We start from the raw sequence: 15,752 nt of genomic DNA, 5'->3' as shown, positions 1-15,752 counted from the left end.
CACCATTATGACATCCAATCTGTATCTCCATATAAGCATGGCAAGACAACATAGAGAACTCATAGCAGGGCACCATCGGCCCCCAGGAGACCCCATTGCTGCTTCTGCCACCCCCTAAGGAAACACTTATGTAGATGCAGTGAAGTTTAGAGACACAAAGGAGCCAGTGTCAGTGAGAAGAAGAGGTCCACCTCGTTTAATGGGGGTGGGTCACAGAGCTATTTACAGATGGTCTGCAAAACCTTGAGAGGGAGGCCAAAGAGTGGTCCTGAAAAAGGAGCCTCAGGAACCAACATTGCATTTCACCAGGCCACTGTCCTTGAAATCTTCTCAGAGTTTGATTCAGGAAGTAATGATTTTGTAATTGAGACATGCCATAATTTTCAGTAGCAATATCTGCCTTGGAAATGGAATACCTGCCATGGTTGTAGCCTTTGAAAATCCAGCCTGGGTCCACCCACCATCACCCTCTGCTTGGATCTGGAGAAGAATGCAGCATGCAAGACACGTGCCACGGCCTGGACACTTCTGTAAACATTGTAGTTCTCTCGAGACAGACTCGGTTCAAGCACATCCAGGGGAAAAGTCTTTTTCTGTTCACATTTTTCCCGGCCTTTTACGGACAAAGCATGCTTTGAATATGAACAGTGAAAGGCTTCCTTCCAAAAATTCAGGATGTCATGCGGATCAAAATCATTATGTTTTGGCCTATAGACGGTCTGGATTGAGAAGGAAAAGAACCAATGGATGTGCTGGAAATATAACCTACTGCTGGACAATGCCGAAGTGATGTCCCACAATGCAGTTGTAATCCAGACTTTGCCTTCAGTGGGTTCTACCAAGTCTGCCAGTATTTGGGTTAGAAGGAATATGCCATTATATAAAGAGCGAGTCTCTGCATAGTAAACAAATACCTTGACTTGTCTCCATATGAGGGTAGAACCAATGATAATGTCCACTTGATATGTAATTAGTTCTGGGATTCTTTTTGAGATGGCAACACAGATGCCATGCCTGGTGAGCAAAGGTGTCAGCATCTGCATGAACTTTTCTCCGTTGTCATTCTCTGGAGCAAAGAGACCGATCCAATTCCATCTGAAATGCAGGAGCAGTTTGACCATCCCCAGGTACAGATATTCGTCTTTTGGGACCATGCGGTAGAAAAAAGGGAACTGGGATTTATCCTTAAGATCATGGGAGACAAAACTATAACTAACCTAGAAGGAATGAAAGAAGTTAAAGTTTTGTTTTTCAAGGCAAAGCTCAGAAATCTGTTGATCTAAAGTTATTAACAACTAGTGGAATGCTTGTGAATAGGTCTGGGCACTGCTTTGGTCCAAATCCTGAATCCCTAAGCAAATTTGGGTGCTTCGGGGGGAGGCTTTGCTGAGCTCCAAAGTGGGTCAGAATAGCACAGAGGCCCCTCGATGCACCTGAGAGATTTGGAGCTATTCTGAAGCCATTCTGAAGCTCAGGCAGCCTGTCTCTAAAATGTATCAACTAGTGAAAGATCAGGGAGAGGGTGAGGAGGAGGAGGGAGGGGAGAAATGGTGAGCCTTGGTGAATGGCCACTCTAGTTGCCAGATGAGGGCTGCATTCAACCCAGCAGTCTCCAATCAGTGACAGTATTGTCCTGGTAACCTGAGTTAGGATGGAATGGGTTGGGGGCATGAAAGGAAGAAATATTCATTCTCTCTACCACATTGAAATTTCCACCAGGACATGTACTGCAGTTACTCTGGAACTTGTGTTGCCTGCTGTGGATAAAACAGCTTAGGTGTTGTAGTTAGAAAGAAGCTATAAGTGGGCCAGCAAAGATGGAGTGTACGGGACCGGGAAAGATACCCCACATTGTCCTGGTAATATCTTGCTCTATGAAGCATTTCAACCTTAGTGTATTGCTAGAGAAATCCACCATCAGTTTGAGATTTCCACCAGCAGGCATCCTGCAAGATATTTGAGGTTGCTTTTGAATCTGAGATGCTCAGTTGGGATAGAATGGGTTGGGGGTAGGGATGTCTGAGAAATCCACCGTGGATTCAAATGAGGCTGGATCCTTTGGAATCTGACCTCCAGAATCCATAGCGGAACAGCCCCACTTACTTCCGCTCCAGGAGGATTCCCCTCAGAACGGCACTCGGCTTTAGGCTTAACCGGACCCGTATGAGTCTTTGGGCACATCCTGCCAATCGCCATTTTTTAAGCAACATAGGGATCGGCGCGGAGGTGAACGGGTCCAGGTAAGCGGCCCTCAAGCTGGGTGGCTCCGCAGAATCCTCGCAGAGCAGAGCCGCTCCAGAGGAATCCGGGTTGGGGGGTGGAGGAACAGATCAGTGATAAGTGGAAAGGTTCAGTACCCTCTTCCTGCATACTACTCCTTTGCTTCAAGATTCATCCCCCCAACACAACTTTGGAACATAAAAGAGGCGTGGGCTAAGGCATGTGAGCTCAGTTGTCTAACTTCATACTCTAGGTAAGTCCCCTTTAGAGGGGAAAAGACATTATCCTAGAAATGCACTGTAATATTTCCTTTCCTTTCATTTATTACGTGTCTGTATCTCCTAATAGCCAAAGCTCTCGGCAGTTAACAAAGATTAAAAACCTCTGAAATGCAATATTGCACATAATATAAAAACAGTTTACAAACAAACATAGAAACAGACAGTGCACACACACAGACACACGTGCACACACCTATACCCAAAGAATGTCAACAATCACTAATAAGAAATCCCATGACCTGATTAAAATATAAATATAAAATAAAATAACTAATATAATGCAATATGAATAATCAAGCAATCTATCCCTGCTCAGAATCAATATATTCCCCACCCCACACTGCCAAGATGAACCTTTTCTTGGTGTCTCTCAAAAATCTCTGAAATGGGTGTATTATTTTCAAAACTTTGTCATGACTGGCAAACTCATAATTGTTGCTGGAAATACAGCAACAAGAACCATATTGCAAGTCACTAGCAGCAGCAGCATGCTCAGCATTGCTGCATTAGAGGAAATCCCTACCTTGCAGTGTGTAACCCATCCTGCCAGCTATTGATGTCAGCAAAAAATAAGCATGGGTCAACTCACAGGAGGATTCCTCAAGCAATACAAGAAAGCTCAGACAAGTCAGCCAGGGCCATTGGCCACCTCTCTGGCTATGACACCACCTTCTCATCTTCTGTCTTACTATAGCTGTCTGCATATCAACTGAAGATGTCCTCACTTCTGATCTAGACATACTGGATAAATATTTCTGTAAGTGGAGGTTACAGCCCAATCCAACAAAGACGGAAGTAACATGCTTCCACCTTTGTAATAGATCAGCAGGCAGAGAGCTCAACGTTCAATTTAAGGGAAACCAGCTCAATCACAACATGCATCCCAAATATCTTGGCGTCACACTGGATAGGGCACTTTCCTATAAAGAACACTTGATGAAGACTGCTGCCAAACTGAGAAGCAGAAATAACATTCTACACAAACTATGCGGCACTAGCTGGGGCTCAACAGCGGATACGCTGAGAATGACCGCACTCGGTCTGGTTTACTCAGCAGCAGAGTACTGTGCCCCAGTGTGGCTTAATAGTCCACGCACGAGAAAGATCGATACACAACCGCATGAGTCAATGTGTATTGTTAGTGGGATGATACGATCTACTCCCACATACTGGCTGCCTGTTTTGAGCCATATACCACCTCCAGATGCAAGATGAAAGAGCGCCCTCCTTCAAGAATACTGGAAGATTATTGACAATCTCTAGCTACCAATATTAAATGATGTAACCTACTTGGAGCAAAACAGGTTAAGATGGAGACATCCAGCCATTTCTACCGCTAAAGCTCTTCTAGAAGATGATTTCAATATCCACAACATATGGAAACAACATTGGCTAGGAAACTGCCCCCCACAATGCCGAAGCTTGCCCTGCATTTTGGGAAAACCACCTGGATTTGACCAGCCCCGTGCGATATGGACAACCTTGAACCAAATTCACACGGGTCATGGTAGATGTGCAGATGCCCTTTAAAAATGGGGCAAAACAACATCATCAGATTGTGATTGTGGGGCTGAAAAACAAACTATTCAACATATAGTGACAGAGTGTCACAACTGAGCCTACAGTGGAGACTTTGCCGATTTCCTGACTGTGACAACAGAAGTAAAAAACTATATCTGTAACCTAGACATGCGTTTGTAATATTCCTGTCTATATTTTATATTTTACATTTCATATTTATTATGCTCTATGTTTCTATTGTAATGTGATGTAAATGTGTCATATGATAAATAAATAAATAAATAAATAAATGTCTGCATATCTATCCATCTGTCCATCGATCTGTCCATCCATCCAGTATAACATAAAGCTTGTTGCAGTGGCGTGGGGAATTCCAGTGCATACTGAGAAAGATGCCCAGGAGGCAGGGGACATCTCTCCCACCCCTGAGAAGCACAGATAAGGTGGAATGGGACCCCAACCCTGACGATTTGGTGAAATGTTGAGAGAGACAGAGAACTTTAAAGGCTAAAAGCAAGGAACCAAAACAAAACCTCTTCCTGGCAAAAGTTGCTCTTAAAAAACAAGCTAGCATTGGTGACCACTTTGTAGTCACATTTCCTGAACAGACCAGATGGTTTTAAACTTAAAACATTATGGCTTTCTCTTCTTGAATAGGAGTTGATGGGAAACTCTCTCTCTCTCTCTCTCTCTCCCTCCCTCCCTCCCTCCCTCCCCCCCCCCTGCTCCCTCTCCCTGTGTAATGATAGTCAATGGGACTAACAATAAACCCAGGCATGCTCAGTAGTGCTTTCTTTCTGCATGAGATGTTTGGGATGAGACAGATGAACAACTATGTGCATTGATAGGACTTGGCAGCACTCCTTGAGTTCTACTAAAGGGACTAAGATACAGTGGTTAGAGAAATCTACATTTACTTGAAAAGAAAACAAAGAACTTGGCAGGTCTGATTCCCTTCATCAGGACTTTTTAATTGTACCTCCCTTGGGGAAAAGTGGAATCCAAAGGTGACATCTATGATGTATATAAATGTTTTCCTATTAATTTGTTATTTTGTGAGAAAGTGTGTGCACTAGGGGGAGGGGGATTATCACATGTTTAACTTTGCAGTTAAACAAACTGCAACTCAAGGGTTTCTAGGCTGGAGCCAGGATCAGCTTAGGAATGTGTCAAGAGCAAGTGATTTGTTGCCATGGCACAGAGCTGAGTAAAGACAAGTCACTGTGTTGACTGGTAAAAAGAGGCGGAAAAAACCAAACAGGCGTGGGTCACCTCACAGAAGGATTCCTCTAGCAATACCATGACCTGTAGTAGCTGTTTTTGAACAGTTCCTTTCCTCCCAACTTAGTTCAGACACACTGACTGGTTCACACATAATGGGAAGCCAACATGGGGGAATTTCCCAACAAGGATTCTTGTCATGGTGGCAGCCATTTTGAATATTCGAGCCAAGATGGGAGCATGCATAGTGAACCCAATGAGTTTGGGTTGTTGGGGTTGTTGACAAGCCCCCTAGAACCTGTGGGCTCTTTAGGGCTGTGAGTGGCTTGTCAGCCAACCCAACAACTCACCCTCACTGGGTTCACATGTAACAACAAACCACAGCACACCCCTGCTGTGGTGCAAATATTAAACTTGGCATCGGCAACCACAATGAGAACCTCTCAGGGAAATGCATCCATAGTGGCTTCTTGTTATGTGCAAACCAGGCCAGTAAGGCTCTACTGCTTCATAAGGACCAGGACAACAGGGGGAATCTTTATTGGTCCCAGGCACTCCATCTTCCCTGTGTGTATTTAGGTCTGAAAGACAAGTGTGGGTGTGTGGAGGGCATGTTGTAAGCAAGCACAATTTGTGTTATTGCACAACATCATTACTGATCACGGGGCATATTGGTTAAGGCATTACCTTAAGCTTCTGATTTCCTGTTTTGTGGAACCTGAGCAAACATGAGAAAAGCCCTAACCCTGGTCTTAAACCAGCAGGTGGCTGTTTGTTTGTTTTTCATCACTGAACTGAACATAATACTATAATCCCCCCAAAGCCTTCAGAATAAGCTAAAGCTCTTCTGAATTCTCTCACACACCAAAAAACAACAACATGGAAATAATATCTTAAAGGTTACATACCATGTAAGGAATTCAGTTAACAAAATCAGAACAATATTTTAACTCCCAATAAGTTCAGCTTTCTCCCTGATGAGTATGCATAGGAGTTCAGCCTAAGTAATATAGACAGAATCACCCTAATTGGAAAATAAAGGCCTTTTGGAAAGAAATCAAAAGTAATATGCTCATTTAGCATTACAAGTTTGCATAATCAGTAAAATGTATTACGGACTGTTGTAAGGTTTCTTCCCAGTTTTATTATTATATGACATTATAAATTTATTATTGATTTGTTATTATTGTTATTTATCCTTTTTAATTTCATTTTTATTATTATCATTATTATCATTACTATAACACTACTTAGTAAGATTTTTGGTTGGTTAAACGGTTAGGCTTTATTATTACTATTATATTCTAACTTAAGGGCAATATATGGTTACTGGGAATGAGTTAAGAGACGCTGAACTGCAGACCGGAAGGTCAGCAGGACAGCAGTTCGAGACCCGAGTGCCGCGTGACGGAATGAGCTCCCATCTTCAGTCCCAGCTCCTGCCAGCGTAGCAGTTCGAAAGCAAGAAATTGCAAGTAGATAAATAGGTACCACTTCGGCGGGAAAGGTAACAGCGTTCCGTGCACCTTGGTGTTCAGTCATGCCGGCCACATGACCACGGAAGTGTCTTCAGACAGTGCTGGCTCTTCAGCTTAGAAATGGAGATGAACACCACACTAGAGTCGGACACAACTGGTTGGGGACACCTTTGCTTTTCCTTGCTATAAGACTGATGATATGATATTGAAATGTAAGGTTGATTATTAAATTTTAATATTGTTAATGTTATAGATATAATTTTTAAAGTAGAATGGGATCTGAAGCCTGTGTGTATTGGAGTTTAAATTTAACCCTTTAAAAAAGAAAAAAATCCTTTTTCTTTTCTTTTCTTTTCTTTTCTTTTCTATTCTTTTCTTTTCTCTCTTTTTTCCCCTTTCTTCTCCTTTTCGTTATTGTTGTGTCCTCCTAAGAATATTGTATTGTTGGGAAATTGTAGTTATTGATCAGATTGTTGGTATTGTTTATTTCATTTATAAAGACAAAAATAAATAAAAAGTATTTAAAAAAAGAAGTTTGCATAATCAGGCCACGCAGAACAATTCAGCCTCCGGACATCCTAGAAGGTCATTGTCTTCTATTTTCTCCATATACAATACAGTGGTCCTCTTCTTTCTCCTCTGGTCTCTGCCAAAGGTCAGTATTTGTTATTTGGAGAGGGAAATTTAATGTCATATGTATACACTGATAAAGAGAAAAGTTGCTGTTGTTGTTAAGACCCTGCCTTTCTTCCAGGAAATGGTGCCATTATTATTTAATACAAAGGTGCTCAAAGGTCACATAAAACTAGAGACAAACGGTCACATTCCACCCCCACCCCCACCCAGACAGATGAAGGCCTTTTAAAGCAAAGAGCATTTAGACTTCACCCCCTCTTTTCCTACCTGTGGGATTTTGTAAATGTCCAACATGGTTGAAATATGGATGGAGATTTCGGAATCCGCACCTTCTAGAACAGCCAGCAGCTCCTTCTGTTTTCCACAACTGTAGTTCGGAATGTTATTTTGTCCAGGAGACAGCAGATCTAGCATGGCATCATATGTGATCCTTGCATTGTAATAGTTCTCGTAGACATTGTAGCCCAGAGTGATGTTGGGTAAGAGGCTGGGATTCTGGTTGATCTCATGGATGGCAAAATAGAAGGCCAAGTCATGGGAATAAATTATATCTGCTCTTCTGCAGCAAAACATATGGGCCACATTGTCATCCTCTGTTTAGTAAAGAATGTGAGATTCCTGATTCTGTAACTTGGAAGGGGATATCTAGGAAATGCAAAGTTCTCGAGCCTCTTCTTAGAACTCATACTAGGTCAGATCCAGAAGCTTAATAGCTTCCCCATTTACTCTGAGCGCAGCTACAAACCTCACAGTAGCTTGGGGCAGGGAGAGGATGGATTCCCCCAGCAACAAGATATTGACGCTATCCCTGTTGTGGCGCAGGATATTTTGAGGTGGCTTAGTCTTGAATGGGCAATTAAGAACCATTTGATTTACAAAGGACCTGCTCCTGGTGGACATCAGAACCAGCTGGTTGACTTTGAGATAAACCTTTTCCCCTGATTCTGGAAAAAGAAAAATCACGAGTGGTGGTAGTAATGCTGTTTGGGGGCAAGTTGTCTCCCCCTCTTTCCTCAGTAGCATTGGGGGTGGAGTGGCTCGTAAACACCCCCATCTCTCTGTCTGCTTTTCTGCACCTCCCATGCCCTTGTCTGAATGAAACAATGAGCCGTGTGTCTCCCCTGTTGCTGTGTGTGATTCTGAGTGAGTTCGTATGTTTCCTGTGACTCTGTGCTGCCTGTTGTTAGAGGGGAAGTGATAAGAGAAGCCTGGCTTTGTACACGTGTCCTCCACCATGGATTTTCCTGTATGCTGTATTCATGAATTCATCTGGCAAGAGCCTCTCCTGCACTTTCCATGTCTTTTTATGCAAGAAGGTGTCTGTTCCTTACATGAAAGGTTAGCAAGTAACATCAGTGTTCTACAGTCTGTTATAAACCATTCACAGTGAGCCTCATGAGAATGGCAGGCTGTGTCCTCCATCATGCTTTAATGTTTCCACATTTGTATCTCACACGGGTGTGGTTTACTTCCCCCACCACCCACACACATCTTTTATGCTCATAATAACCCTGTGAGGTAGGCTAGGCTCAGTCAGTGACTTGCCCAGCGCCACCTGGTGAACCCAGGGCAGCCCAGGGATGGGAACCCAGGTCTCTCCAGCATGCTAACCACTACACTGTCCATTGTCAGCTCACTCTTCTCTGCCTGCCTGCTGATCTTAATAAATTGGGTATTATGCTATTTACTGGTACTCTTCGGAGATTTGATATGTATACGCATAACACTCCGAGAGAAAGAGAGAGAGAGAGAGCTCCACATGGGAGCATGGAAATGGGAATTGCACTTCAAGATATACCAGTAGACCACTGAAAGTTGTGTGTGTGTGTGTGTGTGTGAAAGATAGGAAGACTAACAACACACACAGAGCATGGGAGAGAAAGAGAGAGAGAGAGAGAGAGAGACGGGTCAACACAGCTGGCAGCACTTTGGACTCTGTATGTGGAAACAGCACTTCAACATTTAACACTAGACCACTGAACATGAATATGTGCATGTGTGCATGAAAGATAGGAAGACTAACAACAGAGGGTTTTTTAAAACAAAAAACAAAAAACCATATATGTTCCGCTAAACATTTTGGCTTCTGCCATCATCAGTAGCGGTGCTGTTAAATGGAGACCAAGAGTGGCAGTTTGGAATGCCTGGAGTGGAGATGGACGTTCCTTAGGGGGGAAAAAGAGGCACGGCTAGTATAATGCTTATGAATCGTCCCCCAGCTCAAGGCCCTTTGGACAAAGAGTTCTGCCTGTGCAGATCCAGACATGTCCCTTTTTCTCAAGCATGTCAGTGTCCTTTGGTTTGCTCTATGGAAGCAACTGCAAATCAGAAAGGCTGTTGGTAAGCATCATAACAGGAGTCATGCCTCTGTTTTTTCCCCTGAGAGGAACTTTCATTTCCAGGCAGTCCAACCTGCAACTCCTGGTATCCATTTAACAGCACAGCTACCGATGAGGGCAGGAGCCATAATGTTTAGCTAGAAATATATATACATACATACATATATAAAATACTATGAAGTGAGCTTCCATCAGGGTTTAAAAAACTGGCCGTTCAGGTGGGCATTTGGGTTGGGTTAGGGTTTTTTAGAGCAGTGTAGTTGTTATGTTTTTCTTTTCTTTTTCCAGTTGATTATGTAAACTTGTTATTAGTATTGTACGTCGCCTAGACACACACACACACACACACACACACACCTCTATTCATTGACATAACCATGAATCTACCCCTTTGGTATTGCCTGATTTTTTTTTCTCCCCTCCATCATTAATGCTTGTGTGAAAAGTGCAACTTCTCCATCAGTGCACCTCCCTGTAGAGAGAAACTGCACCAAAGGAATTTCTGCTCACCTTTCTGCAAATATGGAAACCATCTCACTTCATTTTCTACAGGCATTGGGGGGGGGGCGAGAGAGGATAAGGCAGAAGGTGATAATGGGAGACACCCCACGGGCCACCCTGGAGACCCACTGCCCACCAGAGCAGACAGTCCTGGGACTACATAGACATAATGTCTGAGCTGGTATGAGATTGCTTCCTATGTCTCTACTCTATGGCTGCAACACAAAGACATGCAGCACAATTTGCTATCTTATGTGAGGGATGATGCACTTAAGAACAACCTTCAGTTACTTCCAGGCTCAAGTTTTTAAAAGCCAAGCAGGGCTTTGCTATTTGGGGTAACAGCTATGCCTGGGCGGGGGAGGGAGCCCACTCTTTGGTCTGATCACATTTTTCAGTGTTCAAAATCGTCACCAGATGCTGTGCATGGAAATAGCAGGATATGGATTCTAGAAGGTGCCCAAGTGTTCATTCATACTGTTCCAGCATCATAGTCCTATAAGCAAAACAGGGCGAATACGGGAAGGAACCGGGATTGAACGAGGCTAGAGGCAATGAAGTACCCATTGCCCCTTTTCAGTACACTTATTAAATCAGAACTGGGTGGAGAAGCGTGACATCTGTCACTGATCAATTACTTACACTTTAATGAAGATTGAAGGAGGGGAGAAGAAGAAGGTTGGGAAGATCACAGCATTCAACACAGGTAAGATCCCACTAATGACGTAGTCTCCTGATCGGTAATAATTGCAAGGATTATATAGATCGCCCATTAAATTCAATGTGCATTTCGCTTTCTGCCAGGCTGCACAGGGCAGCAGGAGAAATAGCAGCAGTAATAGTAGAATCGTGCCAGGCGTGCTTGCCATAGTCATCTCCCTTCTGACTTTGCTAATACACATAGAGACCAGCCAGAGCTTCTGATCCAAAAGAGCTGATATTAAACTTCACACCAGCAGCATCCCTGCCTGCCCTAAACTACAGCCCAAGCTCTCTGTGGTGCACAAAGTATTTATGCATTTTCCCTTTCATGCTCAGTGCAATAAATTACAGTATTTTTCATGCACTTGATTGTGATGTTTGTGTTGTTGGTGCTGAATGCAATTGTTGGGGAGATCCCTGGAGCTTTTCCCAAAGAAGAAAACTAAATCAACATGATTTTTCTTTGTCTAGAGGGAACAGTTGCCTCTGTCATGGACTAAACTCGCCATGCAACTTCATATTCCAGTGTGCAGCTGGAGAAAAAGATGTCTGCAATACTGGACTGAACTTTAATGAAGTTAAATCCTCCTCCCCTCCAAAAAAAAAAAAAAAAAAACATGCCAAGCTTGGACAGTTTTTGAAGGATGAGATATACTTTTTAAAACATAAAAGAACATTAAATAAATACATTAATTAATTAATAGTGCAGTATCGTTTATATCTATTTTCCAGAGAGTTGAGGGCACTTCGAGAGAGTTCCCCAAGCTCATGGCGTGTCCACTCATCCTATCTGGACTAGAAGTATTTAAAACAGTTATTTCTTTCTTAAAATCTAGGACTGTGTATGGACCCCACTGATCCAACTTGGAAGCTGCTTCGGGGCTTCTGAGGCAGGCCCAAATCGGCGCGGTCTGAATCGGGGGGCTTCGAAGCCAAAGCGGGATTCGGGCATCCAAATCCCGCTCCCCCCCCCAAACATGCCACCCAGCCCCCAGCTCTTTACCTGGGCCCTTGTGCCATAGGAAAGGGTGTTGCCGCTGCTGGAGCCAACGGGGAAGCCTCTGCTGGGAAACAGCTGCCTGTCACAGCCCACCAACTGCCCACAGGCACGAGGGCAGGAGTTGCCCTCCAACTGCACTCTCTCCCTCCCTCTCACCTTTCCCCCTCCCTCCTTCTCCTCCTGCCCTTCCACGAGATCTTTCAAAAGTTGATATCTTTTGGAGACAGCCTGTCTGGGCTGCTCAGAAGGCATATGAATAGCTCCGAATGTGCGAGGCGGATGAGGCGCTTCATGGAGGAGCCGCTTCACTTCAGGGTGCCTTGGTGCCTGTCTAATCTGGTTCGTATGACAACGAGGCACCTCTGCTAATGGACAGAATCAGATTTTTTGAAACCAGAATTGCATTGTGCTAATCCTCGCCGACTGGCTTTCGACTTTTGTGTGGGTAGGGGTTCACTATTTCACAATAACACAAGTGAACATTAACACTACTGCGCCCTTGTGCTAATGAGCATAAGTGCTAATGTGAATTAGCTCAATTTCCCCCAAAAGTGTGTGTGTGTTCGGGGGGGGGGGTGATAACAGTCTCCAAGTTCCTCTTGGGGGTTGCTGATGGAGGAGATGCTTCCAATATATGGGGCAAGCAGCAGGATAAGGGAAATCCCACCCTCTGATGTCATCCAGCCTGTGGATGCTTTTCAGCACCTGACATCTGGCATGCAGAGGGCTCCATGGGGGTATCATCTGACCTGCCCCTATATACAGGTCCCCACCCCCATTGTAAAGTATCAATACATAGAAAATTCAAATAGTGGGAAGGTTATTCCACCAGAACATCTTGGGTCTTTGGGACAGATCAGGAAGATCACGCCAAAAGAGATTTTCATGGTTCAATTGAAGAACATTCTTAGAAAGGATTCCTAAGAGTTCTTAGAATTCTAACAAATTCTTTAAAAGCTTTCAAAACATTCTTTTTCTTGATGTCTCTATTTTTATTTTCTGTGTGTGTTTTATGCCCACATACAATAACGTTATTTGATTTTTCATTTAAGAAGTAAACTAAATTTGTATAAAAATCTTCTCTCAAGGCTATTATTTGAATTCATATTTTCTCTCCATACAAATATCTGTTGTAATCTCAAAGAACGTGTATGTTTTTCATGGGTAATTCTGACACATCCTCATTAGTGCAAGTTGAGAACGTCTCTCTAGAAGGTGAGAACTTCTCTACAGAAAGCAAAATGTGAGAATCAGAAGGGCTAGGAGTGCTGTGACTGGGCACTCATCTACTCACCTGTGATGAATAAGCTTTTGACTTTGTGATTCCCTGTGTGTTATCTGCTCATGACATAGTTTCTGGTTTGGACCATATGTGACCTATCGCAGGTAACGCAAGCCTTACAACTAGGGATGTCAAGGGAGACCGAGAGGAGGGTGGAGTCCGGTGGACACTCCCCTGCTCGGCCTTCTGGACCCCGCCTGCCGAGCCACCATGCTTACCGGACCCTCTGGCCAAACTGCAGCGGAGTCTGTAAGGGCCCGGCACCTGCCCAACCCCTCAGTGAGCTGCCATTTTGTGAAAAACGGCGGTTCACAGAGAGAACGGGTGGCCACCAGCACTCACCGGGTGCTCACGGATTGTGCGGTGGCTCACACAGTGCATTCAGCAGGGTTTCGGCAGACTGGCAGGGGCACAGACAGATCCATCCATCCTGACCTACAATGGACCATGGGTTTTTAGGGTGGGTTGTTTGGGAAAAAGGACCCACCCTGATATAACCAGTCTGGGGTTGCACAACACTCTAACCCACTGTGGGTTGTTTCAAACGACCATCCATCATTTGTTAGTGTGTCATGTAAACGCAGTCACGTCCTCCATCTGAAATATATCAGGGCTTAAATGGTATAGATCTGGACACAGGGATTTCCTCACCTGCTTCATCTGCACAGTGACATCCTTGTCAGAGATGACGCTGTGGCCTGGGGCTGCCTGTCTTCCCAGACACTCAGTTTTCACTGTAACCATCAAGTCATTGGCTGGCGCTACCCAGTTCAGCCAAATATCAAAGTTGGCTGTCATTTCCCCATCACTGTCCATATACACTCCATTCGTGGAAGTTCTAGAAAACCCCACCTTTCTCAGAAAAGAGTGAAGCTAGAATGGAAGAGGAAAGTAGGAAAATGATGCTGGTTATGTCTCAGCGCTGTCAATGTTGAGATCAAGTGTCTCTTCATCTAGGAGTGGAGCACGTGCCATCTGGAATCATAATCGCTATGTAATTCTCAATCAAATAGACTTTAAAAAAAATTAAACCAGGGTATAATTCCTGATCCCCTGCTTCCCAGTTTGAGGAAGTCTAACATTCTAACATTAGATCAGGTTCCCCAAGGCGGTTCCTTCCAGGTATTATTATTATTATTATTATTATTATTATTATTATTATTATTTCAGTACAACTCCCATAATCACCAGCTACCATAGCCAACACCACACACATACGAAACCATGCACACATGTATCCACTCCTTACAATTATTTCTGTTTTACATCATTTTAATCAACATTTAAACTGATGCTTTGTGGTACAACTACACAACACATGGAGAAAGTGTAGACTTTAATCAGTGAGATGCTTTTTTAAAATGTTCAATCAAAGGTATTAATTTACAAGAGAGAAAGAAAGAAAGAAAGAAAGAAAGAAAGAAAGAAAGAAGATTCACTTTTCATATAAATTACACAAATGAAAGAAGGAATTAAATTACAAGAAGGGAAGAAGGAAGGAAGGAAGGAAGGAAGGAAGGAAGGAAGGAAGGAAGGAAGGAAGGTCATATCAATGCAAAGTATGGAAAGAGCATCAGCCTTACTTCTCATCATAACATCCACACTGGGGAGAGGCCATATACCTGCTCTAAGTGTGGAAGGAGCTTCAGCTGGAAGCACTCCCTTTATGCTCATCAAAGCATCCACACAGGGAAGAAGCCCTACCAATGTTCTGAGTGCGGAAAGCGATTCGGACGCAGCAGAGAACTTGACTTGCTTCAAGGAATTCACTCAGGCAAGAGGCCATATCACTGTTCAGTGTGTGCACCAAAGAATGAACCGAAATTACTCTCTGGCGGCTCTCTTGCAGGTGTAACACTGCCTTTGATTTGGGCTGGGAGGAGATGGGCCCTGGCACATCTGTGTTGCTGTTTTTTTAAGGGAATGGGGCTCAGCAGTACAGCACCTGCTTTGTATGCAGAAGATGCCAGGTTGAGGGGGGAGATCTTCTTTGGGGGCCAAAACAAGATAAAGTTATGCTATTTGCAGATTACACTAAAGAAATTGCTGATAAAAGAAGGCAATTCACTAAGACGAGAAACCAGGCAAGACAAATGAATTTACAATATCACATAAAATACCCTGCCACATTTTGCATTCTCTTTGAAGGCCAGATGAAAAAGTTTGTAAATGATGAAATGGTGGAAGCTTGGCTTGTTGGTAAAGCACGGGAGACATCTTCTTCAGTCCCATGATCTCGGAATGTATAAACAATTATTGCTTGCTGGTCTCTTTGGGTTACAAGATCCGGGCAGTATGCCAGAGACGATTTTTTACATATATCCATTTTTTTCCCTTCCATTTTCTTTTATCTCCTTTTTTAAATAATAATAGACATGATATACTGTATATATATCATACAGCGTTCCGTGCACCTCGGCGTTCAGTCATGCCAGCCACATGACCATGGAAGCGTCTTCAGACAGCGCTGGCTCTTCGGCTTAAAAATGGAGATGAGCACCACACCCTAGAGTCGGACACGACTGGTTGGGGACACCTTTACTGTATATAAAATTCTGGTTTGTTGGTGTA

At 43.6% G+C, this 15,752-nt stretch overlaps 1 protein-coding gene across 1 annotated transcript in view; it reads right to left on the bottom strand.

Moving 5' to 3' along the window:
* Positions 1–13,997, bottom strand: part of LOC146356575 (vomeronasal type-2 receptor 26-like) — a 36,936-nt gene extending 22,939 nt beyond the window's left edge. Inside the window, exons 1-5 of the mRNA XM_084830194.1 lie at positions 13,833–13,997; positions 11,903–11,995; positions 8,103–8,200; positions 7,625–7,916; positions 462–1,217 (exon numbers count right to left, since the gene is read on the bottom strand). Of these exons, the coding sequence (XP_084686320.1) occupies positions 462–1,217; positions 7,625–7,916; positions 8,103–8,200; positions 11,903–11,995; positions 13,833–13,997 (1,404 nt within the window). The remainder of the gene's footprint in view (positions 1–461; positions 1,218–7,624; positions 7,917–8,102; positions 8,201–11,902; positions 11,996–13,832) is intronic.
* Between the last annotated feature and the right edge of the window lie 1,755 nt (positions 13,998–15,752).

The sequence above is a fragment of the Heloderma suspectum genome, chromosome 2 (assembly GCF_057233095.1).
Source record: "Heloderma suspectum isolate Gila_16-S chromosome 2, 16-S_ref, whole genome shotgun sequence".
NCBI lineage: Eukaryota > Metazoa > Chordata > Lepidosauria > Squamata > Helodermatidae > Heloderma > Heloderma suspectum.
The sequence above is the reverse complement of the archived record's forward strand: the minus strand, read 5'-3'. Positions and strand labels throughout refer to the sequence as shown.